The sequence below is a fragment of the Rhinopithecus roxellana genome, chromosome 8 (assembly GCF_007565055.1).
Source record: "Rhinopithecus roxellana isolate Shanxi Qingling chromosome 8, ASM756505v1, whole genome shotgun sequence".
In the NCBI taxonomy this organism is placed as follows: domain Eukaryota; kingdom Metazoa; phylum Chordata; class Mammalia; order Primates; family Cercopithecidae; genus Rhinopithecus; species Rhinopithecus roxellana.
Window position 1 is genome coordinate 13137376 of NC_044556.1, and position 27934 is coordinate 13165309.

A 27934-nucleotide genomic window follows, 5' to 3' on the forward strand; every position below is an offset into this window, starting at 1 on the left:
GGACAGGTGAGTGGACGGGAGAGTGGGCAGGAGAGTGGATGGGAGTGGTTGAGGGAGTAGATGGGTGAGTGGATGAGAGTGGACGGGAGAGCGGGTGGGTGAGCGGGTGGGAGAGCGGACGGGAGAGCGGATGGGTGAGTGGGTGGGAGAGCGGGTGGGTGAGCGGGTGGGAGAGTGGACGGGAGAGTGGACGGGAGAGTGGGTGGGAGTGGTTGAGGGAGTGGATGGGTGAGTGGATGAGAGTGGACGGGAGAGAGGACGGGAGAGTGGGTGGGTGAGACAGTGGAGGGGTGAATGTACACATGGATAGACTGGGACTTTGAGACCAGTGAAGAAGCTCACACTGACCTCTGCCTCCAGGTGACGCGGCTCTGTGACCTCTCGGTGGAAGGGGACTCAGTGACTTCCGTGGGCTGGTCTGAGCGGGTGAGTGCAGAGGGCTTGGCCCCCACCTGGGAGATCTGATAGGGCCCTTGACCATGTTGGGAGCCTTGAAAACCCACAGGGGCTAGTGTGTGGCCTGAGGTCGCCTGTGTGCAAGCATAGGTCTGTGTCCCCCACTGTCCCCGGCCTTGGTGTGGTCCTGGTGGAGGGAGTAACAGGGATGAGCAGGCACCGCCAGGCCCCCAGAAAGGATGGCAGGACCAGTGGGGAAACAACACCCGGTTCCTTCCATGGGACCTGCCCACCTGGGACTCACTCCCCTGGAGCTCCAGTTTCCACTCAGGGTTGAGTGGGCTTTAGTTCCATTTTAGACTACGATGAAAACATCCCAGCAGCAGCAGCTTTGAAGCACGTCATGGGGAGGGTCTGTGCCCCCTGCCCAGAGCTGCCCAGGGCTGCCCCTAGTGCTCGTAACTGCTCGCTGTGTCCAGCTGTACATTCACCCTCCCTCCATCCACTTGGATTTTCATGCGCCTCAAAGTCAGTTGCAGACAGCCACACGTGCTGCCCAGCTCCTGGGCATGTGTGGAAACTGGAGCTCGGTGTCTGCAGTTTCTCCTTCCCTCTGTGTGAAACGTCCCTGTGGGAAGGTCCACATACCCTGAGTCTTGGCTGGACTCGGACAAACCCAGGCGTCGCGTGCGTGTGGCGTGCCCGCCACCCCAGCATGTGCTGAGGGGGTTTGAGCTTCTTCTGAAGAGACGCGTATTCAGGAGTGTTTAGGGAAACCATCCCAGACCCCGGTGAGGAGAGAGCCTGGCGTGACCAAGTCCAAGCCGGGCACCGTCCCCGGGCCAGACCTGACGCTGGTGCTCTGCCCGTGCCTTCGCTCCTAGGGGAACCTGGTGGCGGTGGGCACACACAAGGGCTTTGTGCAAATCTGGGACGCGGCCGCAGGGAAGAAGCTGTCCATGTTGGAGGGCCACACGGCACGCGTCGGTGAGGTGCCCGGGTCCCATGGCTGGTGAGCTCCCCGAGGCCCCAGCTCCCCGAGGCCAGGAGAGGCTCACCCCTACTTCCGCCTGGCCTCCAGGGGCGCTGGCCTGGAACGCTGAGCAGCTGTCGTCCGGGAGCCGCGACCGCATGATCCTGCAGAGGGACATCCGCACCCCGCCCCTGCAGTCAGAGCGGCGGCTGCAGGGCCACCGGCAGGAGGTGTGCGGGCTCAAGTGGTCCACAGACCACCAGCTCCTCGCCTCAGGGGGCAACGACAACAAGGTACCCCTGCTCTGAGCCTGGACTTCCCCTTCCCCAGGAGCCGCTCCCCTCACGCTGGCAGGAACGGCGAAGCCTGGGCTGGGGGCGGGCGTAGGGCTCACGCCACAGCCATCAGCAGGGCCCTGGGCTTGTCCTTCCTGCTTAGCCAGTCCTGCCCTGTGGCACAGGGTGACGAGCATGTGCCCCCAGGGGTCCTTGAGGGAGCAGGAGGGGTGGGGGGTGGGGTACCAGGGCAGGTTATCACCCCTGTGAGGACCGGCCTATGGGACCACAGGGCTGGGACAGCCCTGGCCTCACAGCCCCTGTCCCCCAGCTGCTGGTCTGGAATCACTCGAGCCTGAGCCCTGTGCAGCAGTACACGGAGCACCTGGCGGCCGTGAAGGCCATCGCCTGGTCCCCGCATCAGCATGGGCTGCTGGCCTCGGGGGGCGGCACAGCCGACCGCTGCATCCGCTTCTGGAACACGCTGACGGGACAGCCGCTGCAGTGTATCGACACGGGCTCCCAAGTGTGCAATCTGGCCTGGTCCAAGCATGCCAACGAGCTGGTGAGCATGGGTGACCCGGCCTCCCACCAGGCCCAGGATGTGTGTCCTGCCGGCCCCTCGCCTGCCATCTGAGAGCGGCCTGTGGGGAGATGGGTCAGAGGCAATGAAGGGAGATGGACGAGGGAGGCTGGGCAGGGAGGCAGGGAATTGGGGCGGGGGTGGGGGAGGCAAGGCCCCTGGGTCCCATCAGGGCCTCACCTGGGGCAAGACTTGGAGCCTCTGGGCCCTCGTCGCAACCACACCTGGCAGCTCTGGAGGAGCCGGGGAGCTCCCACACTGCTTTTGCTGAGAGGGGAGGCCCAGGACGAAGTGGGCTCTGCGGAGCACCCTGGCCTGCTTCAGCCTCTCCGGGCATGCATCACCAGGAGAGTCTCAGGGATGACTTGCAGGCAGGGCAGAGGGGCTGTGGGCCCTGTGTGGGTCCTTGTTGGGCTCCAGCCTTTGGCGGTGGGTGGAGGGGTACACCTGTGGCCTTCACACCTCCCAGACGGACTCAGGAGGCGAGCCACATCCCCGCATCGCCTGCTTCTCCCGGGCTGGCTGGCGGCTCCGAGCTCTCACGTGGGCTCGGGCGGGTACACAGGAGGCAGCAGGCACGGCGCCTGGCCTCGTTCCCCTACCGACCGCATGTCCCTCCACCCTCCAGGTGAGCACGCACGGCTACTCACAGAACCAGATCCTTGTCTGGAAGTACCCCTCCCTGACCCAGGTGGCCAAGCTGACCGGGCACTCCTACCGCGTGCTGTACCTGGTGAGTGCACGCCAGGCACTTCAAGGTGCCCCGGGATTCTGGACAAACTGCCGTGGCCACCCCAGAGCACCTGTCCTGTGTTCTTAGGGAGGATGCTGTGCAGATGTGAAACCCCGCGGGAGCCAGCACCAGGGCTGGCTGTGGGGGCATCCGGTGCTGGCTGTATTGCCAGCGTTGGAATGGGCTTTACTGAACTCCCCAGACCTGCAGGTGTGGGCCCTGTCCCCCTGGAGGACCTCAGCCTCTTCATTTGTTTATTTTCCCCAAAAAGAGGGGTGAAGAGGAAAGCCAAAAATACCTCACACCTGACCACTCAGATGACCCCGTGGCCATCCTCGCAGTCACTGTGTGCATGTCACTGGAAGGGGGCCAGGAGGCGTCCTTGACCCCACGTGCCCTCACTGGCCAAGGTTTTGTTTCTTCCCTGAAAAACACGTTCTGTGCTTTCATCCCCACATCTGACAGTCCCTCATCTACTCAGAGTGGATGGCCCCACCTTGCAAGGGGGTGTCCTTTATGTTTTTGCAAAAATGCTCCAACCTTGGCCAGGTGCGATGGCTCACGCCTGTAATCCCTCCACTTCAGGAAGCCAGGGTGGGAGGATCGCTTCAGCCCAGGAGTTCAAGACCAGCCTGGGCAATGTAGCAAGACCCCATCTCTACAAAACATTTTTTTAAACGAGCCAGGTGTGGTGGTGTGCACCTGTAGTCCCAGCTACTCAGGAGGCTGAGATGGGAGGATCACCTGAGCCCAGGAGATCAAGGCTGCAGTGAGCCAGGATTGCCCCACTGCACACTCCAGCCTGGGTGACAGAGCCAGACCCTGTCTTAAAATTAAAAAAAAAAACAAAAAGGCTCCAACCTTGGTTTCTGCCTGGGGTGGCCCCGGCCTGCCCCTCCCTCCTGGTCCCAGAGTCTGGGCTCTGCCCATGCAACCTGGGTTGGGGGTCCCAGCCACCCCACACCTTGCTCCCCTCTCCTTCAGTCCCCCAGCACTGTCCTGAGGCACCTAGAGGCCCAGTGACATGGGGTGCTTCCCTTCTGTCCACAGGCAATGTCCCCTGATGGGGAGGCCATCGTCACTGGTGCTGGAGACGAGACCCTGAGGTTCTGGAACGTCTTTAGCAAAACCCGTTCGACAAAGGTAAAGTGGGTCGGTATCAGCGCCACTCGCCCCCGCCCCAGCTTGTCCCAAGGTCGTCCCTGTCCCCACTGTGTCCTCTGGCGTACCCTCCCCTGGGTCCCCCCACCTCCGAGCTTCCCGTACCTCAAATTCCAGGTCATGTGTCTGGGGCAGTGTGGCAGGCCGAGGCTGGACCGGCACCTCCCAGCCCCTCAGGACTAAGCCCCACAGCCTCAGGTTCCCTCCAGGCAGCTTCTTCCCTGGGGTTGCGGCTCAGCGCGTCTCCCATCCCCATGTGTCTGCAGGAGTCTGTGTCTGTGCTCAACCTCTTCACCAGGATCCGGTAAACCTGCCGGGCAGGAGTGCGCCACGCCAGCCATCGTCAGAGGACCCCAGCTCCTCAGCTTGCATGGACCCTGCCTTCCCAGCGCTTGTCCCCCGAGGAAGGCGGCCGGGCGGGCGGGGAGCTGGGCCTGGAGGATCCTGGAGTCTCATTAAATGCCTGATTGTGAACCATGTCCACCAGTATCTGGGGTGGGCACGTGTTCGGGGACCCTCAGCATCAGGGGCTCTGTCTCCCTTCCTAAAGGGCAAGAACCACATTGGACGGTCCCGGCTCAGACCGTCTGTACTCAAAGCGATGGACGCCCCCTGGGACCCTCACTGCCTCCATCTGTTCATCACCTGCCCACCGGCGCCGCTTGCTCTTCCTGGAATTGCCCACGTCTGCACGGAACAGACACCAGACACCAGGGCTGATTGCTGGGGGCCTCAGACCCCCGGCTGCCCGTTCACGGCTACAGTCCCACCATGTCAAACGCAAGACCAGACCCAAGGCCAGACCAAGACGTGTAGGCCTGGGCAGTTGGCTCAGGGCCACTGGCGGAACCGGCCTGTGGATCCAGGAGACAGTCCCCGCCTGGGCTTCACAGTGTCCTTGCAGCCACCTCTGCTGTCACCGCTCGAAGTAGCAGTCTCTGGATGCATCTGTGTCACGGCCATCACCTGGCAGGCCGTGGGCTTCAGACAGGCCTGTGCATCCTGGCCGAGCATCACCCTCACACCGGAGGAGGTCGTCTGCTCTGGACTCGTCACCCCAGGAGAACTGAACACGGGCCTGCTCACTGCCCTGGCTGGAGAGGAGCACAACAGATGCCACGTCTTCGTGCATTCTTCAACACGTGCCCTCACCGGGCCAGCGTCCCCCTTCCCCGCACAAGACTTGCATCCCCCGTGCCTGCTGGGTGGCTGGGTCCTGTGGAGGCCAGCGGCGGTGTGGCCCCCGCCCCCAGGCTGCCCGTGTCTTCGCCTGTCCTGTCCACCAGCGCCAGCGGCCGTGGGGAAGCCAAGGAGACCCAAGGGGTCCAGGAGGTGGGCGCCCTCCGTCCTTCCAGAAGCTTCCCGGGCTCCTCTGTTCCTCTGTCTCATGCTCCCAGGCCGCACAGCAGGCGGGGAGGGAGGCAAGGCTGGGAAGTGGGGCCTGAGCTGAGCACTGCCTGCCCCCCCACCCCTTCCCATTTCATTGGTGGAGACGTGGAAAGGGTGGGGCGGGCTGGAGTTGGAGGGTCCCGCCTGCCACCCTGCTGTGCTTGGGAACCCCCACTCCCCACATCCCAATAGCCTGGTGTCCCCAGTGGGGTTGGTGTGCATGTGTACATATGTATTTGTGACTTTTCTTTGGATTTGTTTTGTGTTTTTGTTGAGCAGTCCTGGAAATGTTTGAGGCTAGACGGGGAGGGGCCGGGACCCACCCACTGCTCCTAGGGGACGGGGTCCTGGTTTTAAAGCCCCGTCATTTCAAGCGGGTCGATCTTCCACATTCGCTGGAGTCTCCCCACCTCTGTCCGGGCAGATGCAGACTCCTTGCCGCCCGCCCACGCAGGGGGAGCCGGTGCACGTGGCAATGTGGATTTTCCGTGGTCAAGGTCTTACTGTTTCAGGTTTTTTAAATAGGAAAACTAACCCTGCCTTCGCCTGTGCCCGCCTTGCCCACAGCAGCCCCTGCAGTTGCCAAAGAGCCGCCTTGTCACTGTGGGCCTCAGGGCTTGGCCAGCTCAGGGCACAGCCCACGTGGGCCTCCAAGGCTCCTCCTGGGACCGGGAACCGCCGCAGGGCCAGAGGGATGGTGCGAGATTTGTGTTGGGGCTGGTTCTGCCCATGCTAGGGGGGCGGGGGACCTCTCAGGACAGATCAGCCGTCTTTCTCATGTAATGCAGTGACGCTGTCATTAAACACGTGGATTCATGTGTGGCCGGGCTGGCTGGCTCTAGGTCCCGGCTGGGGTGGGGTCACACGGTCCTGTTCTAGAGCCCCCATCTGGTCCTGGAGCTGCAGAAGCAACTTCTGAGGGGCTTCCCAGCCCTGCATTTCACAGATGGGGAACTCAGCCCTCGAAGGCCACAGAGACCCCTCCCGGCCTGGTCTGCCGGGGCGCCGGCCACAGTCTGCGGGGCCAAGGACTGGACTCCAGGCGAGTCCCTGCGCTCCAGCCCGACGGCCCTGTTCCCGGGAGGAGGTGCTCGCCAGACCCCATCAGGGAGGGAGGGTGGGCGCTGCAGGGCTGAGCTCACCCCCAGGGCTGGCCAGACCAGGAGGGACAGAGCAAGTGGGGTGAAGGCCGTGGTGGGAGGGGCCCATGATGACGGGCCAGGGCTTGTGTGGAAATGGGGGCTTTAGTTCCCCATGGCCCAGGACAGCTGAGAAGGGGTGGAGGGGCCCCAGGGGAGCGTCCGTCAGGCCTTGCGGGGCACAGGGGCCGCTCAGCAGCGCTGGGGCAAGTGCCTCTGCTGTCACCTCCACCTGACAGACCAAGGCCAGTGGGGCCATCACTTCCTGGGGCAATCCTGGCAGTGGCTGGGAGATGCCTGGATGGAGCGGGAGGCTGACCAAGGGCCCCGCAGGGCGGTTTGTGACTTTTCTGTTGATCCTGGAACGTAGCTGGTGCAGTGAGAGGGAAGGAATTGAAAAACTCAGGCTGCTGCAGGTTCTGCAATGAGGTGCAGGAGGCAGGAGCCTGGCCCAGGGGATGCTGGTGCCTCCCCGGGGTCTGGGAGGAGAACAGGAAGAATGGCTGGGAAGTGGTTGGGGGAGCCAGGAGGCCTGGGGGCCAGGGGCTGCAGGGGAGGCTGTAGGGGGTGCCTGGCAGCCAGGAGGCCCCAGGTGGTTTTGAGGCTCACTCTTGTACGGTGCCTGAGAAGACGGTGAAGGAGCCAGGGCAGGTCCCCTCCTGGGCATTGGAGATGATGAAACCGAGCAGACCTGGCCCATGTGGAGCTGGCCTGGGGGGCACAGCCCAGAGACAGAGGAGCTTATGAGGAAGTGAAGGGGTGGCGTCACAAGGGTGCGGAAGGGGCCCTGGGAAAGGGCGACCTTGGATCAGGGTCTCACCGCAAGCCTAGCGTTTCAGCCAGGGCTAGAGGAGGCAGGGACACCTGGGTGAAAGGCAGAGAGCACAGCCATGCAAATGCCCTGGGGCAGGACGGCATCTGGCATGCAGGAGGAACAGAGTGAGGAGAGGAGGGCAGGGCCTTGTGGGCCTCAGGGAGGACTTTGGCACTTACCCCGAGGGAGTGGGGCCCCTGGGTGCCTGTCCAGATGGGAAAGGCAGGGTCGGCTCTGTGGGGACCCGACGCAGGGGCAGGGGAAGCCGAGACCAGGGTGCAAGCTCTGCCCCCACCCAAGCCGGATTCTACCCGCGGCCAGGCCCAGCCAGGAGGCAAGGCAGGAGGTTTCTGGATGTTTGTTGGGTTTTGGTTTTGTTGTTTTTTTTATTGTGGTAAAATACAAAATCTACCATCTTTCAGTGAGGTGGCGTTCAGTACCTTCACCACGCCGTGCAGCCACCACCTCTGATTCCAGAACATTCTCATCACCCAGAAGGCAGTCCTGTCCCCGTTACATCACCTCGTCACCCCCAGGTCCCCCTCCCCAATTCCAGCACCCATGAACCCTCTGCCTGCCTCTGTGGACCAGCCTGTCCTGGACATTCGCAGAAGTGGGACCACAGCATGCCCTTCTGGGTCTGGCGTCTCTGAGCGTGACAGCCTCAAGGTGCGTCCACACTGTGGCCTGGGTCAGAGCTTCGCACCTCCTGGTGGCTGAATCTCATTCCAGCACGTGGCTGGCCACGCTGTGCTGGTCCCCTCACCCTCACTGGGTGTTCGGTGTTCTCCGCCTCGGGTTGTCACAAATTGTGCTGCTGTGAGGCCCCGTGTGTGGGTCTCATCCTGGGTGTATTTTACAAATAGACTGGGTGTGAGCGGGTGAGGAGAGAGGAGCTGGGGTGCCAGGTGCCTGTGCCTGTGACTGGGCACCGCCTCCTGCGATCGAAGGTGCAAGGGGAAGACGGAAGCCCCTCAAGGAGGTGTGGAGATGGAGAGGCCAGGCCCCAGGTGGGGGGTGTGTAGAGCTGGGGCTCACAGCCACGGACCCCACCTGGCAGTGGCCCTGGCCCTGCCCACCCAGACTGTGTCACCCCCCGTTGTTAAATACTCAGAAGGACTCTCCAGCCCTCCCCTCCCTTGAGGCCACCTCACCCCGCTGCTGGGAGGAGGGAGCGGTCAGCGCTGTTGCCGGAACACTGGGTGGCCTTTATGCTGTCAACAGTAGCCTCGGAGGCCTTCCTGGCAGGAGCCCCAGGGACCCAGGCAGACATGCAAACCCTGAGGCAAGAGGCTGCCCGGCCCTATGTCCCCTCGGGGACCCTCGAGGCCAGCTTCCCAGCACCCCTCTACAGGTGAGCCCCTCCCTCCCTGGGTGTCAGGTCACATGGGGTTTGGTTTGGGGTCTTGCATGTGTCACTCATTATTCCTAAAAGGCTCACGTGTGTGACGTCCCCTCCAGCTCTTCCTGTTCCCCTCCAGCCTGTGGCCGCTCACCGTGGGGGCCATAGACCTGGAGACAGGCCGAGAACAAATGTGTCTGTAGCCATTTCCAAGGGCTGCAAACGCACTGGGAGCTTCGGCCGCAGAAATATCCACCCTCTGAAATCCAGGCGTGTGCGGGCCTGGGCCCTTCTGTGGCTGAGGGCGTCTGTCCCACACCTCTCACAGCCCGTGGTGGCTCTGGGCAACCCCAGGCACTCCTTGGCCCCCAGTCTCTGCTTCTGTCTTCACCCGGCCTTCCTGTCTGCATCCAAGTTTCCTTCTCCTTATAAGGGCGTCAGGCACTGGATTTGGGGCCATCCTAACACGGGGTGACCTCATCTTAGCTGCACCTGCTAAAACCATTTCCAAACAAGGCCATGTCCTGAGGCTCTGAGCAGATGCAATTTTGGAGGTATGCAAGTGACCTCAATACAGTGTCTATTAGCAATTCTTTAAACAATTACAGAATACTATGCAGCCATGAAAAAGAAGAGTGAAAGTACTTTGCTGTATTTCCAAGGAAAGAAATTAAACCAAGATGGTGGCTGGGCATGGTGGCCCACTGTAATTGCAGCACTTTGGGAGGCTGAGACAGGAGGATCACTTGAGCCCAGGAGTTCAAGACCAGCCTGAGCAACATAGTGAGACCCAGCTTTTTGTTTGTTTGTTTATTTTTCTGAGACAGAGTCGCACTCTGTTGCCCAGGCTAGGGTGCAGTGGCACAATCTTGGCTCACTGCAACCTCCGTCTCCGAGGTTCAAGGATTCTCCTGTCTCAAGCCTCCTGAGTAGCTGGGACTACAGGTGTGTGCCACCATGCCCAGCTCAATTTTGTGTTTTTTTTTTTTGAAACGGAGTCTTGCTCTGTCGCCCAGGCTGGGGTGCAGTGGCCGGATCTCTGCTCACTGCAAGCTCCGCCTCCCGGGTTTACGCCATTCTCCTGCCTCAGCCTCCCGAGTAGCTGGGACTACAGGCGCCCGCCACCGTGCCCGGCTAGGTTTTTGTATTTTTTAGTAGAGACAGGGTTTCACTGTGTTAGCCAGGATGGTCTCGATCTGCTGACCTCGTGATCCGCCCGTCTTGGCCTCCCAAAGTGCTGGGATTACAGGTTTGAGCCACCGTGCCCGGCCTCAGTTTTGTATTTTTTTTTTTTTGTACGGAGTCTCGCTCTTGTTGCCAGGCTGGAGTCCAGTGGTGCACTCTTGGCTCACTGCAGCCTCTGACTCCCTGCCTCAAGCCTTTCTCCTGCCTCAGCCTCCCAAGTAGCTGGGATTATAGGCATGTGCCACCATGCCTGGCTAATTTTTGTATTTTTAATAAAGACGGGGTTTCACCATTGTTGGCCAGGATGGTCTTGATCTTCTGACCTCATGATCTGCCCACCTCGGCCTCCCAAAGTGCTGGGATTACAGGCGTGAGTCACTGCGCCCAGCTGTGAGACCCCATCTCTATAAAAAAAATTTAAAAAATCAGCCAGGCTGCCAGGTGCAGTGACTCGCCTGTAATTCCAATATTTTTGGAGGCCGAGGCAGGTGGATCACCTGTCAGGAGTTCAAGACCAGCCTGACCATCATGGTGAAACCCTGTCTCTACTAAAAATACAAAATTAGCTGGGCATGGTGGCTCATGCCTGTAATCCCAGCTACTCAGGAGGTTGAGGCAGGAGAATCGCTTGAACCTGGGTGGCAGAGGTTGCAGTGAGCCGAGATAGCACCATTGCACTCCAGCCTGGACAAGAGTGAAACTCTATCCCAAAAAAAAAAAAAAAAAAAAAAAGGCTGGGCGCACTGGCTCACAGCTGTAATCCTTGCACTTTGGGAGGCCGAGGTTGGTGGATCACAACTTCAGGAGTTTAAGATCAGCCTGGCCAAGATGGGGAAACCCCGTCTCTACTAAAAATACCAAAGAAAATCTGGGCGTGGTGGCAGCTGTCTGCAATGCCAGCTACTCAGGAGGCTGAGGCAAGAGAATCGCTCAAACCCAGGAGGCGGAGGTTGTAGTAAGCCAAGATCGCACCACTTGCACTCCAGCCTGGGTGACAGAGCAAGATTCCATCTGGAAAAAAAAAAAAAAAAAACCCAGGCATGGTGGCATGTGCCCGTAATGCTAGCTACTTGGGAGGCTGAGGTGGGAGGATCGCTTGCACCCAGGAGGTCAAGGCTGCAGTGAGCCGAAATCGTGCCACTGCACTCCAGCCTAGGCGACAGAGCAAGACTCTGTCTCAAAAAAAAAAAAAAAAAAAGGGTCTCACTCGGTTGCCCAGGCTGGAGTGCAGTGGCATGATCTCAGCTCACTGCAACCTCTGCCTCCTGGGTTCAAGCGATTCTCCTGCCTCAGCCTCCCGAGTAGCTGGGATTACAGGCACCTGCCACCATGCCCAGCTAATTTTTGTATTTTTAGTAGAGATGAGGTTTCACCATGTTGGCCAGGCTGGTCTCAAACTCCTGACCTTGTGATCCGCCTGCCTCAGCCTCCCACAGTGCTGGGATTACAGGCGTGAGCCACCGCGCTGGGTGCGAGACCCTATTTCTATTTAAAAAAAATGGAGATGCGGTGGACAGGCTCCCGGAAGTGTGTAATAATGGAGGTGGGTGTACGTACCACCTGGTCCTGGAAGGAAACACCAGAAAGTAGTGAGTGGCAGGCGGGTACAGGGCCAACAGCAGTGGTGAGGGGGCTCATTTCTCATCAAATATTATTCTGTGCTGTTTTAATTACTTTTTGTCTGTTTTGAGACGGAGTCTCTCTCTCTTACCCAGGCTGGAGTGCAGTGGTGCGATCTCGGCTCACTGCAACCTCCGCCTCCCAGGTTCAAGTGATTCTCCTGCCTCAGCTTCCCGAGTAGCTGGGACCACAGGTGTCCATCACCACTCCTGGCTAATTTTTGTATTTCTAGTAGAGATGGGGTTTCACCATGTTGGCCAAGCTGGTCTCGAACTCCTGGGCTCAGGTGATCCACCCGCTTCAGCCTCCCAAAGTGCTGGGATTACAGGCGTGAGCCACTGCGCCCGGCCAATTTTGTGCTGTTTTAATTGCGTTTTAAAAGCTACACGTGTTTTGCAATTCATTTCAAAAGGGAAAGGTTCCCCAGATCTTGAAACTGCCTTTCTAGTGGAAAAGCCGAGTCCATGTGGTGTCCCTCAAACAGGCTCCGTAACTGGCCAGGCTGCTCCCATGTTCTGTGGGCACCTGGGAGTCTAGTCAGGATTTAAGCCGAGTTGCTGCCATGAGACCTGGAACCAGGCTTTCCCTGCAGGGCCCAGATGAGATCGTGTTGAGCCCTGCCAGACTATCTTGGGGCCAACAACCTTGTTCTCTGGGGTGACTTCCTTGGGACATATTCCCAAGAGCACGGTCAAAGCATAAAACATCTTTGAGTCTTTTCTCTTTTTGTGTTTGAGACAGTCTCGCTCTGTTGCCAGGCTGGAGTGCAGTAGCATGATCTCAGCTCACTGCAACCTCCACTTCCCAGATTCAAGTGATTCTCCTGCCTCAGCCTCCCGAGTAGCTGGGATGGCAGGCACCCCCAACCACGCCTGGCTAATTTTCGTATTTTTAGTAGAGATGGGGTTTTGCCATGCTCGCCAGGCTGGTCTTGAACTCTTGACCTCAAGTGATCCACCTGCCTCAGCCTCCCAAAGTGCTGGGTTTACAGGTGTGAGCCACACACCTGGCCTAGTGTGTCCCCCAGTCCTCCCTGGCCCATGGCTCAGTGCCAGCCCCAGATCACTTCTTCCTGGTGTACCTCTAGGCCAGGAGGGGCTTCCCAAAGGAAGGGACTTGCAGGTCTTGCAGGCTGGACAAGGACTATAGGAACCCAGGAGTAGCCAGGGCCCTCGTCCTCTTCCCCTCCCTCTTCTCCCAAGAAAAGCTCAGAACAGAAAGGTTTAATGCTGACTTGGGTGCCTGGGGTGGGACGTGTGGGGAGAGGGGGAGTCAGCCTCTCTCCTCTGCCACCCACTCTGGGGTGGGGGATCCAGGGCTGAAGGACAGACACCAAGTGGCGAGGGAGGAAGGCCCCACGCCGTGGGCCAGGCCTCTACATCCTCCACCCTGGCAGACATCACAAACGGGTCAGAGCACTCGCTGTAGAGACGAGCTCAGTCTCTGCCCCCTGCCCACTCTCAGCGATGACTACCTGTCCCTGGCGGGTCCCCGCTGGCCACTGGCCATCAGGCAGGCCTCACGCTGGAAGTACACACCCATGGGACGCGACGCAGCTGGCCAGCTGTGGTACACAGGCCTGACCAACTCGGACACCCGGGAAGCCTGGTACAACCTGCCGCTGGACCCGGCCATCCCCTTCCACAAGGCCTACAACTGCTGGCATGGCTGCTACCAACACCGCGAGCACAGCATGCCATCGTGTGAGTGCCTGCCCTCCCCGCACTGGGCACCGGGCCTGCTGGAGGGGGACAGAAATGACCGCCAGCCCCCACCCCACTGCAGCCTACACCCAGCACCTGCGGGAGACCGCCTGGCACGACCCCATCACCCCTGCCCAGTACCAGGTCCCCAGCACCCGGTGGGGGAGCGCGCTGTGGAAAGACAGGCCGATCTGGGGCAAGGAATATGGTGAGGTCAAGTGCGGGGCAGGTCCCTGGGAAGCCTGGGGGACGAGGCCACCTAGGCCAGGGTGAAACCACCAGGGAGGTCTGGGAACCCCTTGCTGGCCAAGTGGCGAGGAGGTGGGGGCAAAGGGTGACCCGGGTCCCATCTACAGTGATCAACAGGAACCAGTACGGGGTGGAGCCGCTGTGGAGGGCATCAGACTACGTGCCCTCCCTGTCGGCGCCCCAGCGCCCGCCTGGCACCACCCAGAACTACCGGGAGTGCGGTCTGGAGCCATACTGCCCCTCCACCTGCCAGCGGCCCCTGCCTTCCTCCACACCCACACCCCGATAAACGCATGCTGCCACGACGCACCCACTGTCTTTCTGCACCCAGATGAGGAGGCACGAGGCTCGTCCCAGGAGACCAGAGGCTCGGGACAGAGGCAGATGCTGGGCTCGCCGGCCGCCCACAACTAGGGCAGGACTGCGATGCCCTGCCCAGGCTACCCCTGCCCAGGGCCCCCCCCAGGCAGCAGGAGCCAGGCCGCCGTCATCTCTTTATTTGCTGCCAGCAGAGTCCACCAAGCCTACTGGGCAGTCCTGCTGCCCACCACCCCGTGACGGGGCCTCCTCTAGGTTCCAGCCGTCCTGAGGGGGCCCTGGCAGCATCTGGAGACCCCCAGGCCAGAGGTGTTTGTTCCCCCAGATCCTTCTGGGATTCCTACTTCTGCCGAGGGGCACCCCAAATCCTCCAGAGGGCTGGGCTGGATTAGAGTTGAGAATGGGGCACCCTCAAAGCCCAGGAGTCCCTGCAAGCCCCTGGATTCGCAAGGTCCTGGCGGGCATCCCTGCTGTCCTCACCCGACCCCACCGCCGGGAGCTGGGCGAGGATGGAGAGTGGGGGTCCAGAGAAGAGCGAGGGGCAGTGGGGGCTTCTCCTCGAGGCCCCAGGGGGTGTCCCCGTGCATCCCCGCGGTTCCCTTGCACAGGTGCAGGAGATCATGAGGAATCAGGGCCGGGCGTCAGGGTGCCCTGCAAGGGAGGGGTGAAAATGGCATTAGGGAAGGTGGAGTGCAGCGCATGCCCCACCCCCACCCCCACCCTGGTGTGGTCAGTCTCTGGGGAGGGAAGGGTGCGCCGGGACTCACAGCGACGCAGGCGGATGGGCCACAGCAGGAGGCTGCAGAGACACAGGGCAGCGGCCACGCCCACGCCGCCCGTCACGGCCACCATCGCCCAGTGGTAGAAGCTCACGCAGGCCCTGCAGCAGAGCTCTGAGCTGTGGGAGGAAGCGGGGGCTGAGTAGGCACCGCGGGGACCCCCCCCCCCCACCCAAGCTGAACCTGTTCCTCTCCTCCCACCCGAGGGCGGCTCCTTCCTGTCCGAGCCAGGAGCTGGGGTCCCCGCAACTCCCTCCTGTCCCACACCCAGCAGTTCGGCCAGTCCTGTCGGCCCTGCCTCCAGCATCCATCCCGAATCCACCACGTCTCCCCGTCCCTGTCTCCCCACGTCCAGCTCCAGCACGGCCCACCTGCACCCGCCCAGTCCCCTCTGCCCTGGTCCCAGGCTCCACCCTCTCCCCCACCAGCTGTCCTCCCGGGAGCAGCCATCACAGGACGTCTTTGAGCGCCTGGGTCAGGGCCTGTCCCTCCTCTGCCCACAGATCTCCATGGCTCCCACTGTCCTCGGGGTCAAAGCCCAAGTCCTCCCCATGGCCCACCAGGCCCTGCACGACCTGCCCCGTCCCCTCCTTGCCCTTCCCTCCTCCCTCTGCTCCAGCCACACGGGCCTCCTCCCCGTTCCTCCAACACGCCAGCTGTGGTCCTGCCCAGGGCTTTGGCCTGGAACGCTCTGACATCCTGCAGGTGTCAGGTCCATGTCACCTCCTCCAAGAAGCCCTCCCTGGCTTCCTGCCCTGGCTGGCCAGGCTTCTCTGAGCGTTCACCTTTACACACCACCCACGCCAGTCCCGACCACACGTTCACCTGTGACTATTCACACGGCTGGCTCTGCCCCAGGCCCTGAGGCTCTACAAGCATGAATGCTGTGATGCCGTGGTCTAGAACCATCTGTGTCTGAACCCTGAGTTCTATGGGTCTGGTTTACACAAACTCGGGGCTCCCTTCCAGCTGGACTCACCCCCGATATATTTCTGTACAGTGTTTTCAGCACTGCACACACAGACCTAGCGTTTGTTGAATGAATACATGAAGTACTCAGTGGAAGAAATGAGAGGTCTCCCCGGTCTGTGACTCCCATTGGGGCGGGTGTCTTTGGTCCACAGCTGGATGCCCAGACCCAGAACACTGCTGGGCACACAGCAGGTGCCCAATACCCTCTTACTGAACAAAAGAATGGATGAAGGAACAGTGGCACTCACGGGCAAGGGTGCAGGCTCTGGATGGCCATGACTGCCAGCCCATTGGCCACCTTATCCGAGAAGCTCATGGAGCCGTACACGAACGCTCCGCTGTTCTGTGGAGACACAGGCAAGGTGGTCAGCGTGCATCCCGAGATCTAGGCCCCGGCCTCCCCAGCCCCAGCCTGGCTACCAGCCCTACCGTGTGGGGACCGATGAGGTCAGCCGTCATGGCCAGCGAGGTGACGAGGATGGTGGCACAGCCAGCACCCAGCAGCACAGCCGCTGCGTATACAGCCACACCCAGCCCCTCTGCCAGCGCCACCCAGGCGGCAAAAGCCAGGATCACCAGGAGGCCCGAGAAGTAGGTCATCTGTAGGGACAGCCCCGGGGTCAGGCCCATACCACTGGGTGGCCCCAAGCCTGGTGCTGGCCCTCTCTGGTCTTCGATCTGCCACCCCTACCTCCAACCCCAGCAACCAGGGGGCATGAGCTGGATGGTCCCTCAGGAGCCTGGGCACTGGCCCTGGACAAGTCTGAGGCTCGGCAGACCCTCCATGCTGGAGCTGTGCTTTCTGTCCACGCCGCAGCGGCTGCAGACACGTGGCTACTCTGCCTAAAGGCAGGTCAGTTACAACGAAAGCAAATGACAGACTCGGCTCAGTCCCCACGGCCACATTTCACGCCTTCAGTAGCTGCACAGGGTGGACAGAAAGCACCAGAGCTCTGCAGGTGCGAGAGTATGAACCTGAGACACGCAGAAGCCAGGGTCCCAGAATTCCTCGTTCCCAGATCTGGGGCTGCTTTTTTTTTTTTTTTCTTTTGAGACGGAGTCTCGCTCTGTCGCCCAGGTTGGCGACAGAGTCTCGCTCTGTCGCCCAGATCTCAACTCACTGCAAGCTCCGCCTCCCGGGTTCACGCCATTCTCCTGCCTCAGCCTCCTGAGTAGCTGGGACTACGGGCGCCCGCCACCTCGCCCAGCTAATTTTTTTGTATTTTCGGTAGAGATGGGGTTTCACCATGTTAGCCAGGATGCTCTCGATCTCCTGACCTCATGATCCGCCCGCCTTGGCCTCCCAAAGTGCTGGGATCACAGGCATGAGCCATCGCGCCCGGCCTAGATCCAGGGCTTCTACAAGGCGGGAACTCGGAGGCCTGGAAGCATCCAAGGCTGGAACCCGGAGTGGGTGGGATCTCGGCTGCAGGGCACCCCGTCCTCCGCCCTGGCCGCCCCGGTCCCTGTGCACTTACGTTCCGCCCAATTCTCTTGTTGATGGGCTTCATGAGGAAGGAGGAGAAAAAGCCGCTGAGGTACATCACCAGGGGAATGGTCGCGATGAACTTCTGCGGGGGCAGAGCCAGGCACGGCGTGTCAGTCATGGCTCGCTAGGCTGGGGCCGTCCCATCCCAGCGTCCCCACCCCAACCCGCTCACCTTGGGCAGGTGGAGGGAGTAGGTGAGGTACATGGCCATGTAGGTCTGGGACAGGTTCACGATGAGCCTGGTGGTCATGTACAGCATGCCCACCTGTGGGCAGACAGACAGAGGGACTGCCAGGGATCAGGAGGGCCTTCTCCACTGCCACCAGCAGGGGGCACCAGGGCCAGGGTGGGCGCACCCTGCAGCTGGCATTTGATCCACTGGTAGTGACTGCCCAGTGGGGTGGGCCGGGGAGAGGAAGCGGTGCTTGATGAGTGATGTCTGCCCCGGATGTGGGCTGCACCAGCGGCCGCATATGCTCTGTGTCTGGACGCAGCTGACCCGCACAGCAAAGGCCCGGTGGGTGGGAGAGGAGGTCCACGCCAGCCCCGCCGTCCCCAGCACGCACCTGGTAGAAAGCCGGCTCCCGGAGCCAGTGCTTCCAGAGCAGCAGGGGCTGGGTGACGGCGGGGGCCAACAGGGGGGTGTGCTCGCCCGGCTCCTCCACGTGCGGCCGGCGCCTCTCCCGGGTGCCCAGGTGGAACAGCAGTGAGAACACAGCGCCGACACCCACCACCAGCAGGGACAGGTTCTGGGGACCCGGCGGAAGCGGTCAGTGGCGGCTGGCCCAGCCCCTATCCCTGGCTTGAGGACTTCAGGCGACCCACCCGGGCTCCAGCTCACCCGGAACATAGGCACGTCCTGGCCCCCCAGCTGGTCGCTGATGTCGATGTCCTGGGCGGGCTCCACCCGTGACGAGCCCTGCAGGTGCAGCAGGAGCCAGGCGGCGCCATAGACGGTGATGTTGGCCACCACGGTGAACGCGTACCTGGCGGGCAGGCGGGCAGGGACTCAACGAGACGCCAGGACCCCAGGCCACTTCCTCCCCGCGTGGCCCCACCGTCAGAGCAGCCTGGGGAACCCCTGACTGATGGGTGATTCTAGCCACGGTCACACTGCGGCCTCCAGGAAGCCCGTGCTGGCCTCTGTTTCCCCAGCCTGCACATTATCTAACGCAGGACAGCTGTGACCCGCAACTCCCCGCTTCGTGCCTAGGACCAGGGTGCAGTGACTCGGCCAAGCAGAGTCCACGCTGAAACCCAAAAGTCTGAGACTCAGAAGCCGAAATTCGAGAATTCTTCTTCCCCAGATGCTGGGCGGCTACAGGGTGAGGGCTCCCTGGTCTAGAAGCATCCAGGCCGGCCCCTGCCCGCAGCCCGACCAGGCACGGAGCCCCCCAGGGGGGCCTCGGAATCCCACCACGAATCAATCTCTCTCTGAAAGTGGGAACCATGTCACCTTCAGAGGCCACGTGAGCACAGCAGGAGGTCAGCTGGCAAAGCGATGGCACGTAGGAAGTGCCTGGGGTCTGGCCCCGGTCAGCTGGGGCCCTCAGGGGCCCTGGGCATTGGGCAACCCGTGTCGTTAGCGCCTGCACCTGTCTCATGGCCATAATGGGGAACTCAGATCTGGGGGTGGGGAGGAGGCCAGAGTGGGTGGAGCTGGTGATGCACGGTCAGACGTGGAGACAGCCAGCTCCCCCAACACAGAGGCGCTGTGTGGATCCTGGCTTTGGGCACCAGCTGGGGCCGAGCCCTCCTCTGGAGTACTTGGGAGAGAACAGTTCCCACCTCCCACCTCACAAGGAGGGTTAAGGAAGTTGAGATTCATGTTAAGGGCCTAGAACTACGCCAGGCACACAGCAGGTGCGCAATACATCATCCTCATAACCAGAAGAACCTCTTCCTGTGCCTCTAGCAAGTGAGTGGATAAGCCGGGCACCCGCCGCACCCAGGTGTAACAAAGAATTCTTTTTCTTTTTTTTTTTTTTTGACGGAGTCTCGCTCTGTAGCCCAGGCTGGAGTGCAGTGGCCATATCTCGGCTCACTGCAAGCTCCACCTCCCAGGTTCCCGCCATTCTCCTGCCTCAGCCTCCCGAGTAGCTGGGACTACAGGTGCCCGCCACCTCGCCCGGCTAATTTTTTGTATTTTGCGTAGAGACGGGGTTTCACCATGTTAGCCAGGATGGTCTCGATCTCCTGACCTCGAGATCCACCTGCCTCGGCTTCCCAAAGTGCTGGGATTACAGGCGTGAGCCACCGCGTCCGGCCCACAGAAAGAATTCTAAGGCAGCCCCAGAGGGGCCTGCCGTCCCATCCCCTCCTCGTGGCAGCAGGAGCTATAAGTCCGCCATGGACGTTACTCCCAGGATGTAGCCAGGGCTAAGTGGCGTTCTATGGCAGAGGGAAAGGGACTTTGCGAATGTGTTCTAACCAAGGACCTTGGTCAGCTCAGACGCATCCACAGGGAGATTATTGGTCAGACGCGGTGGCTCACGCCTGTCATCCCAGCACTTTGGGAGGCCGAGGCGGGCAGATCACTGAGGTCAGGAGTTCGAGACCAGCCTGGCCAACACGGTGAAATCCCATCTCTACTAAAAATACAAAAATTAGCCGGGTGTGGTGGCGGGCACCTGAAGTCCCAGCTATTTGGGAGGCTGAGGCAGGAGAATCGCTTGAACCCGGGAGGCAGAGATTGCAGTGAGCCGAGATCGCGCCACTGCACTCCAGCCTGGGTGACAGAGTGAGACTCTTACCTCAAACAAAAAAACAAAAAAAAAAGGCCGGGCACAGTAGCTCACGCCTGTAATCCCAGCACTTTGGGAGGCCAAGGCAGGCAGATCACCTGAGGTCAGGAGTTTGAGACCAGCCTGGCCAACATGGTCCACGGGGAAACTCCGTGTCTATTAAAAATACAAAGAAAAAAGAAATTAGCTGAGATCGTACCACTGCACTCCAGCCTGGCTGACAGAGCGAGATTCTCTCGAGGGAGACTACCGTGGGTGGGCCTGGCCAAATCAGGCCATCCTTTGGGAGAGAGGACTTAGAACTTCTTGGGATCAGAGAGTCCCCCTGCTGGCCTCAGAAGCAGCAGCCGGCCAGCATGATCTGCGCAGGTGCAAGACGGCAAATTCCGCCACCACCACGTGAGCACAGAGGAGGGACCGCCCCCCAGCCTTCCCTAAGACCCTAACCCTGGGCAACCCCTTGAATGCAGGCTCGACAGACCCTGAAGCACAACACCCCTCTCCCCCCAGCTCAGCCATGGAGACTCCTGACCCCCAAAAACTGTGACAGGAGAAATGTGTGATGGCCAAGTGTGGTGGCTCACGCCTGTAATCCCAGCTGTTTGGGAGGCCAAGGCAGGAGGATCGCTTGAGCCCAAGAGTTCAAGACCAGCCTGGGCAATACAGTGAGACCCCCCATCTCTACAAAACCTTTGAAAAACAGCTGGGTGTGGTGGCATACTCCTGTAGTCCTAGCCACTCAGGAGGCTGAGGCAGGAGGATCACTTGAGCCCAGGAGGTGGAGACTGCAGTGAGCCGAGATCACACCACTGCACTCCAGCATGGGCAACAGAGTGAGACCCCTCTCTCCAAAAAATAAACATAAAAGACTGCCTGGTCTCGAGCTGCTGAGTCTGTGGCCACTCGTTACATGGCCCCACTGACTGATACGCCGTGCCAGGGCCCACCCTGCCCACAGGGGAGGGTGCCCAGGCTCCCACCTGAGTGCTGTGAGCTCCACCTTCTCATGGTCGTTGGTGACGAGCTCCGGGATGAGGCTGAGGTGGGAGATCTGCGTGGAGGCCCAGCCAAACTGGAAGATCACGATGAACGGGCCATAGTAGAGGAGGGCGGCCCACTCAGGCGTGGCCACCCCACAGCCCAGGCAGGGGCTGAAGATGAAGGGGAAGGACAGCAGGACGCAGACAGTGCCTGTGGACGGGTGGGGTGGTCAGTCCTGGGGCCGTCCCGCACCAGCCAGGGCTCCCAAGGTGGGGACACGGAGGGAGAGAGGGAAACCAAGGCGCAGACGGAGACGCCCCGCCCATGCACAGTCACGCAGGAGCGAGGGTCTGCAACCGGGGTCCCCCAGGCTTATGGCCGCAGGAGCGAGGGTCTGCAGCCAGGGTCCCCCAGGTTTATGGCCCTGGTGACAAAAGGGGAATCTGACACCAGGTACCTGGGTTCAGCCTGTAAGTTAGAAGAACCCGGGCGCAGGGGGTCCCCCGGAAACCTGCCCCCCACAGGTGCCCCGGTTACAGCCACAGCCTCCCCCGGCTCCTCCCCCTCGGCCACTGTCAAGCCTCCCATGGGGCCTCGGGGAGCAGGAGGCCCAGTTAGGGCTGGGCGGGGCTGGGCTGGACCCTGCCCTCCTGGAGCTCCACTGTCCCTGTCAGCTCCTCAGGTGACCACTCCCTATAACGCTGTGGCGTCCAGGCCTCCAGCAACATTCTGGAAATAGCAGCTGCCCCCAACCCGAGAGCTGCTGTGCCAAGCCCTGGCTCTTCACGGCCTCAGAAAAAACCCCTAAAATACCCTGGAACAAATACAAGATCCTCCCTGCAGCCCACGGGGCCCTTTTCGACCTGCCCTGTTCCCTCTGTGGCCTGCCCTGCCCTGCCCTCTGTCCCCCCTCTCTCTCTGCTCTGCTCCAGCCATGCCGGTCTCCTCACTGTTCCTCCAACAGCCCAGGCGGTCCTGCCCCCGGGCCTTTGCATGGACGTGCCTCTGCCTGGAGCTCTCTTTCTCTCACATCTTAGCAAGACCAGCTGCTTTTCACCTCTGGGCTCAACAGGAATGTCACCTCCTCAGACACCTCTCTCCTGGCCCCTGCGGCTCCTACTTCACCCTTCAGCGCACCAGGGAATTCTCTGTCTGTCTGTCTGCCAGCTTCCTGCCGGCTTTCCTCTGCAGACAGCAGCTTCTGAGGGGCCTGGGGAGACCCAGCATGGAACTCGGGGACTTCAATATCTCCGTTTTTTTAGAGAGAGAGTCTTGCTCTGTCACCCAGGCTGGAGTGCACTGGCGAGATCTTGGCTCACTGCAACCTTTGCCTCTGGGTTCAAGTGATTCTCCTGCCTCAGCCTCCTGAGTGGCTAGGATTACAGGCACCCGCCACCACGCCCAGCTAATTTTTGTATTTTTAGTAGAGACAGGGTTTCACCATGTTGGCCAGGCTGGTCTCCAACGCCTGACCTCAGGTGATCCACCCACCACGGCCTCCCAAAGTGCTGGGATTATAGGAGTGAGCCACTGCACCTGGCCTTTTTTTTTTTTTTTTTTTTTTTTTTTATTGAGGCAAGAGTCTCACTCTGTCGCCCAGGCTGGAGTGCAGATCTCAGCTCACTGCAGCCTCCGCCTCCCAATCTCAGCTTATTGCAGCCTCCACCTCCCGGGTTCAAGTCATTCTCCCACCTCAGCCTCCCATGTAGCTGGGATTACAGGCGCCTGCCACCATATCCAGCTAATGTTTGTATTTGTGGTAAGGACGGGGTTTCACCACGTTGGCCAGGCTGAACTCGAACTCCTGGCCTCGAGTGATCCACCTGCCTCTGCCTCCCAAAGTGCTGGGATGACAGGCGTGAGGCACCGTACAGGCTGTTCCTTTCCTATCTTCTGAGCAGTGAAAAACAATAGTGGCTCTGACACAGCCTGGAGACGTGGGTGTCATTATCCTCATTTTCCAGATGGGAAAACTGAGGCCCCTAGAGTGAACCGGAGCCAGGCTCCTTCCCTGCAGCCCTGTACTCCTCTCCTCCCAGCCTGGGGCACCTGGAAGGGCCTCTGCACCACCAAGCCTGGCGGCTGGACCTCCTTCCTCCCTCCAGGCTCCAGAGATGATGACCTCATCCCCAGACGCTGGGCCAGCCCCCAGAGAACTGGAATCGGGAAGTGAAACCAAAGCCAGCCTCTCTTGCTGGCTTCCCTGGAACTAGGGTCTGGGAAGGTTTGCGCGGATTCCTGGGGTCCTGGCGGGGTCATCCGGGGGCAGAGCACGAACTGTGGACTCCGGTGAGAAGGTCCCTTCCTGGCTGGACTCCCTGTTCCTGCTGGCCAGTCTGGGTTAACCATTGCTGGGGCCAGGCTGCCTGGCAGGGGGAACTTGGGCAAGTGACTGTGCCTCTCTAGGCCTCAGTTTTCAGAAAGCAGGGATAGTGGCCAGGAGTGGTGGTCCATCCCTGTAATCCCAGCACTTTGTGAAGCTGAGGTGGGAGGATCGCTTGAACCCAGGAGGTCAAGGCTACAGTGAGTCATGATCGTGCCACTGCACTCCAGTCTGGGTGACAGAGCGAGACCTTGTCAAGAAAAAAAAAAAAAAAAAAAAAAACAACGAAAAGAAATGAAACAAAAAGAGAAAGAAAGGAAAAGAAGAGGCTGGGTGCAGTGGCTCACGCCTATAATCCCAGCACTTTTGGGAGGCCGCGCCGGATAGATCACCTGAGGTCAGGAGTTCGAGACCACCCTGACCAACATGGTAAAACCAACCCTGCCTCTACTAAAAATACAAAAATTAGCCGGGTGTGGTGGCGGTCGCCTGTAGTCCCAGCTACTCGGGAGGCTGAGGCAGGAGAATCGCTTAAACCCAGGAGGCAGAGGTTGCAGTGAGCTGAGATCGCGCCACTGCCTTCCAGCCTGGGTGACAAATCAAGACTCCATCTCAAAAAAAAAAAGAGAAACAAAGGTAGTGAAAGTTCCTGCCCATGGGGGCATGGTGGCTCACACCTGTAATCCCAGCACTCTAGGAGGCTGAGACAGGCAGATCACTTGAGGTTAGGAGTTCAAGCCCAGCCTGGGCAATATGGCGGAACCTTGTCTCTACTAAAAATAAAAAAATTAGGTGGCTTTGGTGGCACATGCCTGTAATCCCAGCTACTTGGGAGACTGAGGCACAAGAATCATTTGAACCCGGGAGGTGGAGGTTGCAGTAAGCCGAGATCCCGCTACTGCACTCCAGCCTGAGCGACGGAGTGAGACTCTGTCTCAACAACAACAACAAAAAAAAGACAGTTCCTGCCCCACAGGCTGCTGTGGGGATAGAGTTCATGTGTGGCACCAGCAAAAGCTCTGTCTACTATGAACCACTTCCTGCTTCTGCAGCTTCAAAGTGAGGACTGGTCCTACCTTTTCCACAGCTGTTTCTACTTGGAATGCGCCTCTCTACACGCTCCTACCCATCCTTCAGTACCTCAAAGCTAATGTCCTTCCTTCTGAAGCCCATTTGTGCCATCTGCCCACCCACAGGAGTGTTTGCGTCTGAGTCTGAGGGTCCTCTCAGGATGGGGGGGAGCCCCCCAGGACTTGTTAAGGGGCAAAGCGAGTCCTTAGCCACCAGCCCCAGACTTGGGGGTCAAATACAGAAGTGGGTGCCATTGTCAGGGTGACCTTCACGCAAGTCACCTGCTCAGGCATCAAGAGCGGCTGCCTGGGCTTTTCTGCTCCCAACAGACCCTCCTGACCCTCCAGGCCCAACCAGGTGGCCCCCGACTCAGCTCCCGGGGCAGGTGCCCCCTCCCCAAGGCGGGGAAGAGGGGTGACGTTGGAGGCCTTGGTGTCCGATTGGAACACCCGTTCCCAAAGGCCTGCTTTGGAAAAACATAAAGCCTTCAGCTACTTTTTCTGTTTGTTTTCTTGTTTTGGTTTGTTGTTGTTGTTTGTTTTGTTTTGTTTTAGACAGACTCTCACTGTGTCTGGAGTGCAGTGGCGCGATCTCCGCTAACTACAGCCTCTGCCTCCCAGGTTCAAATGATTCTCCCGCCTCAGCCTCCAAAGTAGCTGGGATTACAGGCGTGCGCCACCACACCCAGCTAATTTTTGTATTTTGGTAGAGACAGGGTTTTGCCATGTTGGCCAGGTTGGTCTCAAACTCCTGACTTCAGGTGAGGAGGCCTCCCAAAGTGCTGGGGTGACAGGAGTGAGCCACCGCGCCCGCCCTGCCCAGAAATTATCTTGTGCATCTGTCAAAGAGCTTATCCAACTATTATGATCAAAGAGAAATTTGGAGTCCTGGGCTCCGCTCAGGGGAAGGGACAGCCGGTCCCCTCCCTGTCTGCCGCCGCCTCAGGTGACCCAGGAATAGCCCAGACATAGGAAACATGAAAATCCAGTCCCCAAGTTGTGCCTCCTGCCGGGCCTGCGCCCTCAGACCACTGGAGATCCACTGCCTCTTGCAAAAAATGTCAACACCCAGAGCCTGGGTCCAACCACCCACCTCAGTCATTGTTTCCAAGGGTGAGGAGGCACCCGCCTGCCCCTCCTGCAGCCTGGAATTCCTGGCCCTGCCTCCTGAAATGCCCTGTGTGTCCCAAATGCCAGGACACAGCCAGCACTTCTGTGAGGGCAAGAAGAGCAGGGAAGGAGGCAGGCTAATCTTCAGGCCCAGGGTCCGGGCGGGGAGAGGAGGGCCGCTGGGAGGCAGTCCTGCAGTCTTATCGATGGGCACCGGGGCAGGGTGACCCAGCCCATGATGCCGGCCTCCTGCCCTCCCAACAGCCCTCTCTAATCAGGGCACCTCCCCCAGACCTAGGGGGTCCCTCCCCCTGGCCGGACAGATAGAGGCAATGCAAGAACAGGGCAGAGACCCCTGACCCTCCAGTCCCACCCAGGCGGCTCCCAACTCTCAACTCCCAGGGCAGCACCCTCAAACCGCCCACGCACCAGGTTGCCCTGGCAGAACAGAGAGAGGAGGCACTAGGCAGACTGACTGTCCCTCAGTGATAGCTGTCCCGGTGGGTCACCCTAATAGATGAGCTCAGGCTGGACAGACTGTGAGGAGGCACCATCAACCCTCCAAAGGGTTCAGGGTGGCCGGGGGCGGGTGGGTGGGGTCAGACAGACAAAGGCATTGACACTAGAAAGTCATGTAGTCAGATGGTGAGGGCCCTGCAGATCAGACAGCAGCTCTGAGGCAGACAGACAGGGGAGGCTGGGCCAAGGGACAGACAGGGGATACGGGGCAGTTAAGCAGACAGATAGGGGAGGCTGACGGCTCAGGCAGATAGAGAGGCCCTGCACAGCTGGACAGATGGGGGAGGCACTGCATAGTCAGACAGATGGGGGAGGCTCAGGCCATTGGGCAGAAAGATAGACGGGGGCGGCTGGATGGTGGGATAGGCAGGGGAGGTTCAGGAGTGACACCACAGAAGGGCCACTGGGTAGTCAGAGGCGGGAGGCTCAGGCCACAGAACAGAGGAGTGAAGACTCAGCTCATGGAGCAGACACACAGGGAAGACTTAGGCCCCAGGCAGGCAGACAGAGGGGACTGGGTGGTGGGACTGATGGAGGAGGCTCAGGCCATGGGCACAGCCAGACAGGTAGGGAAGGTTCTGGCCAGGGGACAGACAGAGGGGTGAAGACTCAGCTCATAGGGCAGACAGACAGGGGAGGTTAAGGCCGTGGACAGACAGTGCAGGGAGGCTCGGGCCACGGGACAGACCGAGGGGAGACTCCGATCCCGGTCAGGCAGACAGCGGGTGGCGGGTCAGAGGGAGGAGGCTCCCGGGTCGCGGAGTCTCGGAGGGGCTGCCCCACAGGTGGCGGGGCCGGGATGCTTACCGACCAGGTGCCAGGCCTTGCGCGGGCCGTAGCGGGGGCAGCAGCCGGCGGCGCGGTCGGCCTCGTAGCCCACGAGGGGTGTGCACAGCCCGTCGGCCACCTGGCCCAGCAGCAGCAGCAGCCCCGCGCCGCGGGAGCTGTAGGCGCGCACCGAGTGCAGGTAGAGCAGCAGGTAGGTGAACCACATGGACGCGCACAGGTCGTTGAGGAAGTGGCCCACGGCGTAGCTCAGCCGCGCCACCAGGGACAGCGGCCGCGGGGATGGCGCCGCTCCGGCCGCTGGGGGTCCCGGGCCCATAGCGGCGCCTGGCACGCGCCCCCCACCCCCGGGCTCCGCGGAGGGTACCGGGGCCAGGCCTTCTGGGGTGCCGTGGGGGGAGGCGCCGGGGACGCCCACCACGCGCCGCGCACTCCGCACCTCGCGCCCCGCTCTCCTCCGGCCGCGCCCGTACCGGCCTCTGCCGCGTCCGCCCCACGCTCGACTCTGCGGCTGCCGGGCCCAGGAGCCGGGAGACTGCGCCGGGCGGGGCGGGGCGGGGCGGGGCGGTTCCGGCGCCTGAGCCAATCGGAGCCGCGCCCCGGGGAACCGCAGCCAATCGCCAAGGAGAGCGGAGAGGGGCGTGGCCGCAGGGCTGGTTCCGCCTCTACGCTGGGCGCCCTTGCGGTCCTAGCGCCCGCCGGGCATGAGGGAGACCCCCCCCCCCCCACCCCCGACCGCTCCGCGTCAGTGGCCGGCACCCCCATAGACTGGGGAGGGAAATGTACCAGGGGGCACCGTCGGCTCCCACCCAGACCCTGCCTCCAGGCCCGCGCCACCCCAGTCCACCCGGAGCTGGACGGCCCACTGCGGGCTGGGGTGGAGCGGGTGGGATGGGCTCTGGGTTTGGGGTCGGGGGTAGGTCTGAGCCCGAGCTGGCCTCGGGGTCCGCTGACTTCCCGACCTAGAGAGACGCGATCGGGAGAGGACGCAACAACACTAATTAATTGGTTACTAACGGTAATAATGGGGGTAATCAACATAATAGTACCAGCTGGCCTTTAACGAGCGTTGCCTGCCAAAAGCCCCACGTGGTGGAGCAAATTTTACTCCCATTTTACAGGCGAGGAACGGAGTTGCCCGAAGCGCGCAGTGAGTCAGGCGCCCGTGACTCCGAGGCCTGTGCGCGCGACCCTCCCCCTCCAGCCAACGTCCTCCTTCGAACGGGTCACCGGACTGAGAGTTTCAAGTTCCTCCAAGGAGTGCGGGCGGTTCCCACTACC

At 60.8% G+C, this 27934-nt stretch overlaps 4 protein-coding genes across 8 annotated transcripts in view; 3 read left to right on the plus strand and 1 right to left on the minus strand.

Annotated features, from left to right (window-relative positions):
* Positions 1 to 6326, plus strand: part of FZR1 (fizzy and cell division cycle 20 related 1) — a 29722-nt gene extending 23396 nt beyond the window's left edge. The window contains exons 8-14 of one of the 2 annotated variants that reach the window (XM_030935211.1): positions 361 to 426; positions 1281 to 1383; positions 1478 to 1662; positions 1976 to 2209; positions 2856 to 2960; positions 4011 to 4112; positions 4388 to 6326. In XM_030935211.1, coding sequence (XP_030791071.1) covers positions 361 to 426; positions 1281 to 1383; positions 1478 to 1662; positions 1976 to 2209; positions 2856 to 2960; positions 4011 to 4112; positions 4388 to 4429 — 837 coding nt within the window. In that variant the 3' untranslated portion in view covers positions 4430 to 6326. The remainder of the gene's footprint in view (positions 1 to 360; positions 427 to 1280; positions 1384 to 1477; positions 1663 to 1975; positions 2210 to 2855; positions 2961 to 4010; positions 4113 to 4387) is intronic. The other variant, XM_030935213.1, reaches the window with a different exon arrangement.
* Positions 4445 to 6326, plus strand: LOC115899050. Its single transcript, XM_030935215.1, has one exon. It carries the CDS (start codon positions 4492 to 4494, stop codon positions 5569 to 5571), a length of 1080 nt encoding a protein of 359 aa, XP_030791075.1. The 5' UTR covers positions 4445 to 4491; the 3' UTR covers positions 5572 to 6326.
* Positions 6327 to 6543: 217 nt separating this feature from the next.
* C8H19orf71 (chromosome 8 C19orf71 homolog) lies at positions 6544 to 13908 on the plus strand. 2 transcript variants are annotated; one of them, XM_030935216.1, is made up of 5 exons: positions 6544 to 8132; positions 8688 to 8817; positions 13075 to 13313; positions 13396 to 13521; positions 13670 to 13908. In XM_030935216.1, the coding sequence occupies exons 2-5, from the start codon at positions 8735 to 8737 to the stop codon at positions 13849 to 13851; spliced, it is 630 nt and encodes a 209-aa protein (XP_030791076.1). In that variant the 5' UTR covers positions 6544 to 8132; positions 8688 to 8734; the 3' UTR covers positions 13852 to 13908. The 2 variants fall into 2 exon arrangements, with proteins under 2 accessions (XP_030791076.1, XP_010365592.2); XM_010367290.2 differs by having other exon boundaries at positions 6544 to 8817.
* Positions 13909 to 14044: 136 nt separating this feature from the next.
* Positions 14045 to 27161, minus strand: MFSD12 (major facilitator superfamily domain containing 12). Of its 3 annotated transcripts, XM_010367286.2 has the most exons (10): positions 26675 to 27161; positions 20845 to 21055; positions 17962 to 18106; positions 17687 to 17869; positions 17293 to 17385; positions 17110 to 17202; positions 16061 to 16231; positions 15880 to 15974; positions 14648 to 14778; positions 14045 to 14531 (listed from the first exon to the last, which is right to left on the minus strand). In XM_010367286.2, exons 1-10 carry the CDS (start codon positions 26970 to 26972, stop codon positions 14509 to 14511), a joined length of 1443 nt encoding a protein of 480 aa, XP_010365588.1. In that variant the 5' UTR covers positions 26973 to 27161; the 3' UTR covers positions 14045 to 14508. The 3 variants fall into 3 exon arrangements, with proteins under 3 accessions (XP_010365588.1, XP_010365590.1, XP_010365589.1); XM_010367288.2 differs by lacking the exon at positions 17687 to 17869; XM_010367287.2 differs by lacking the exon at positions 16061 to 16231.
* Between the last annotated feature and the right edge of the window lie 773 nt (positions 27162 to 27934).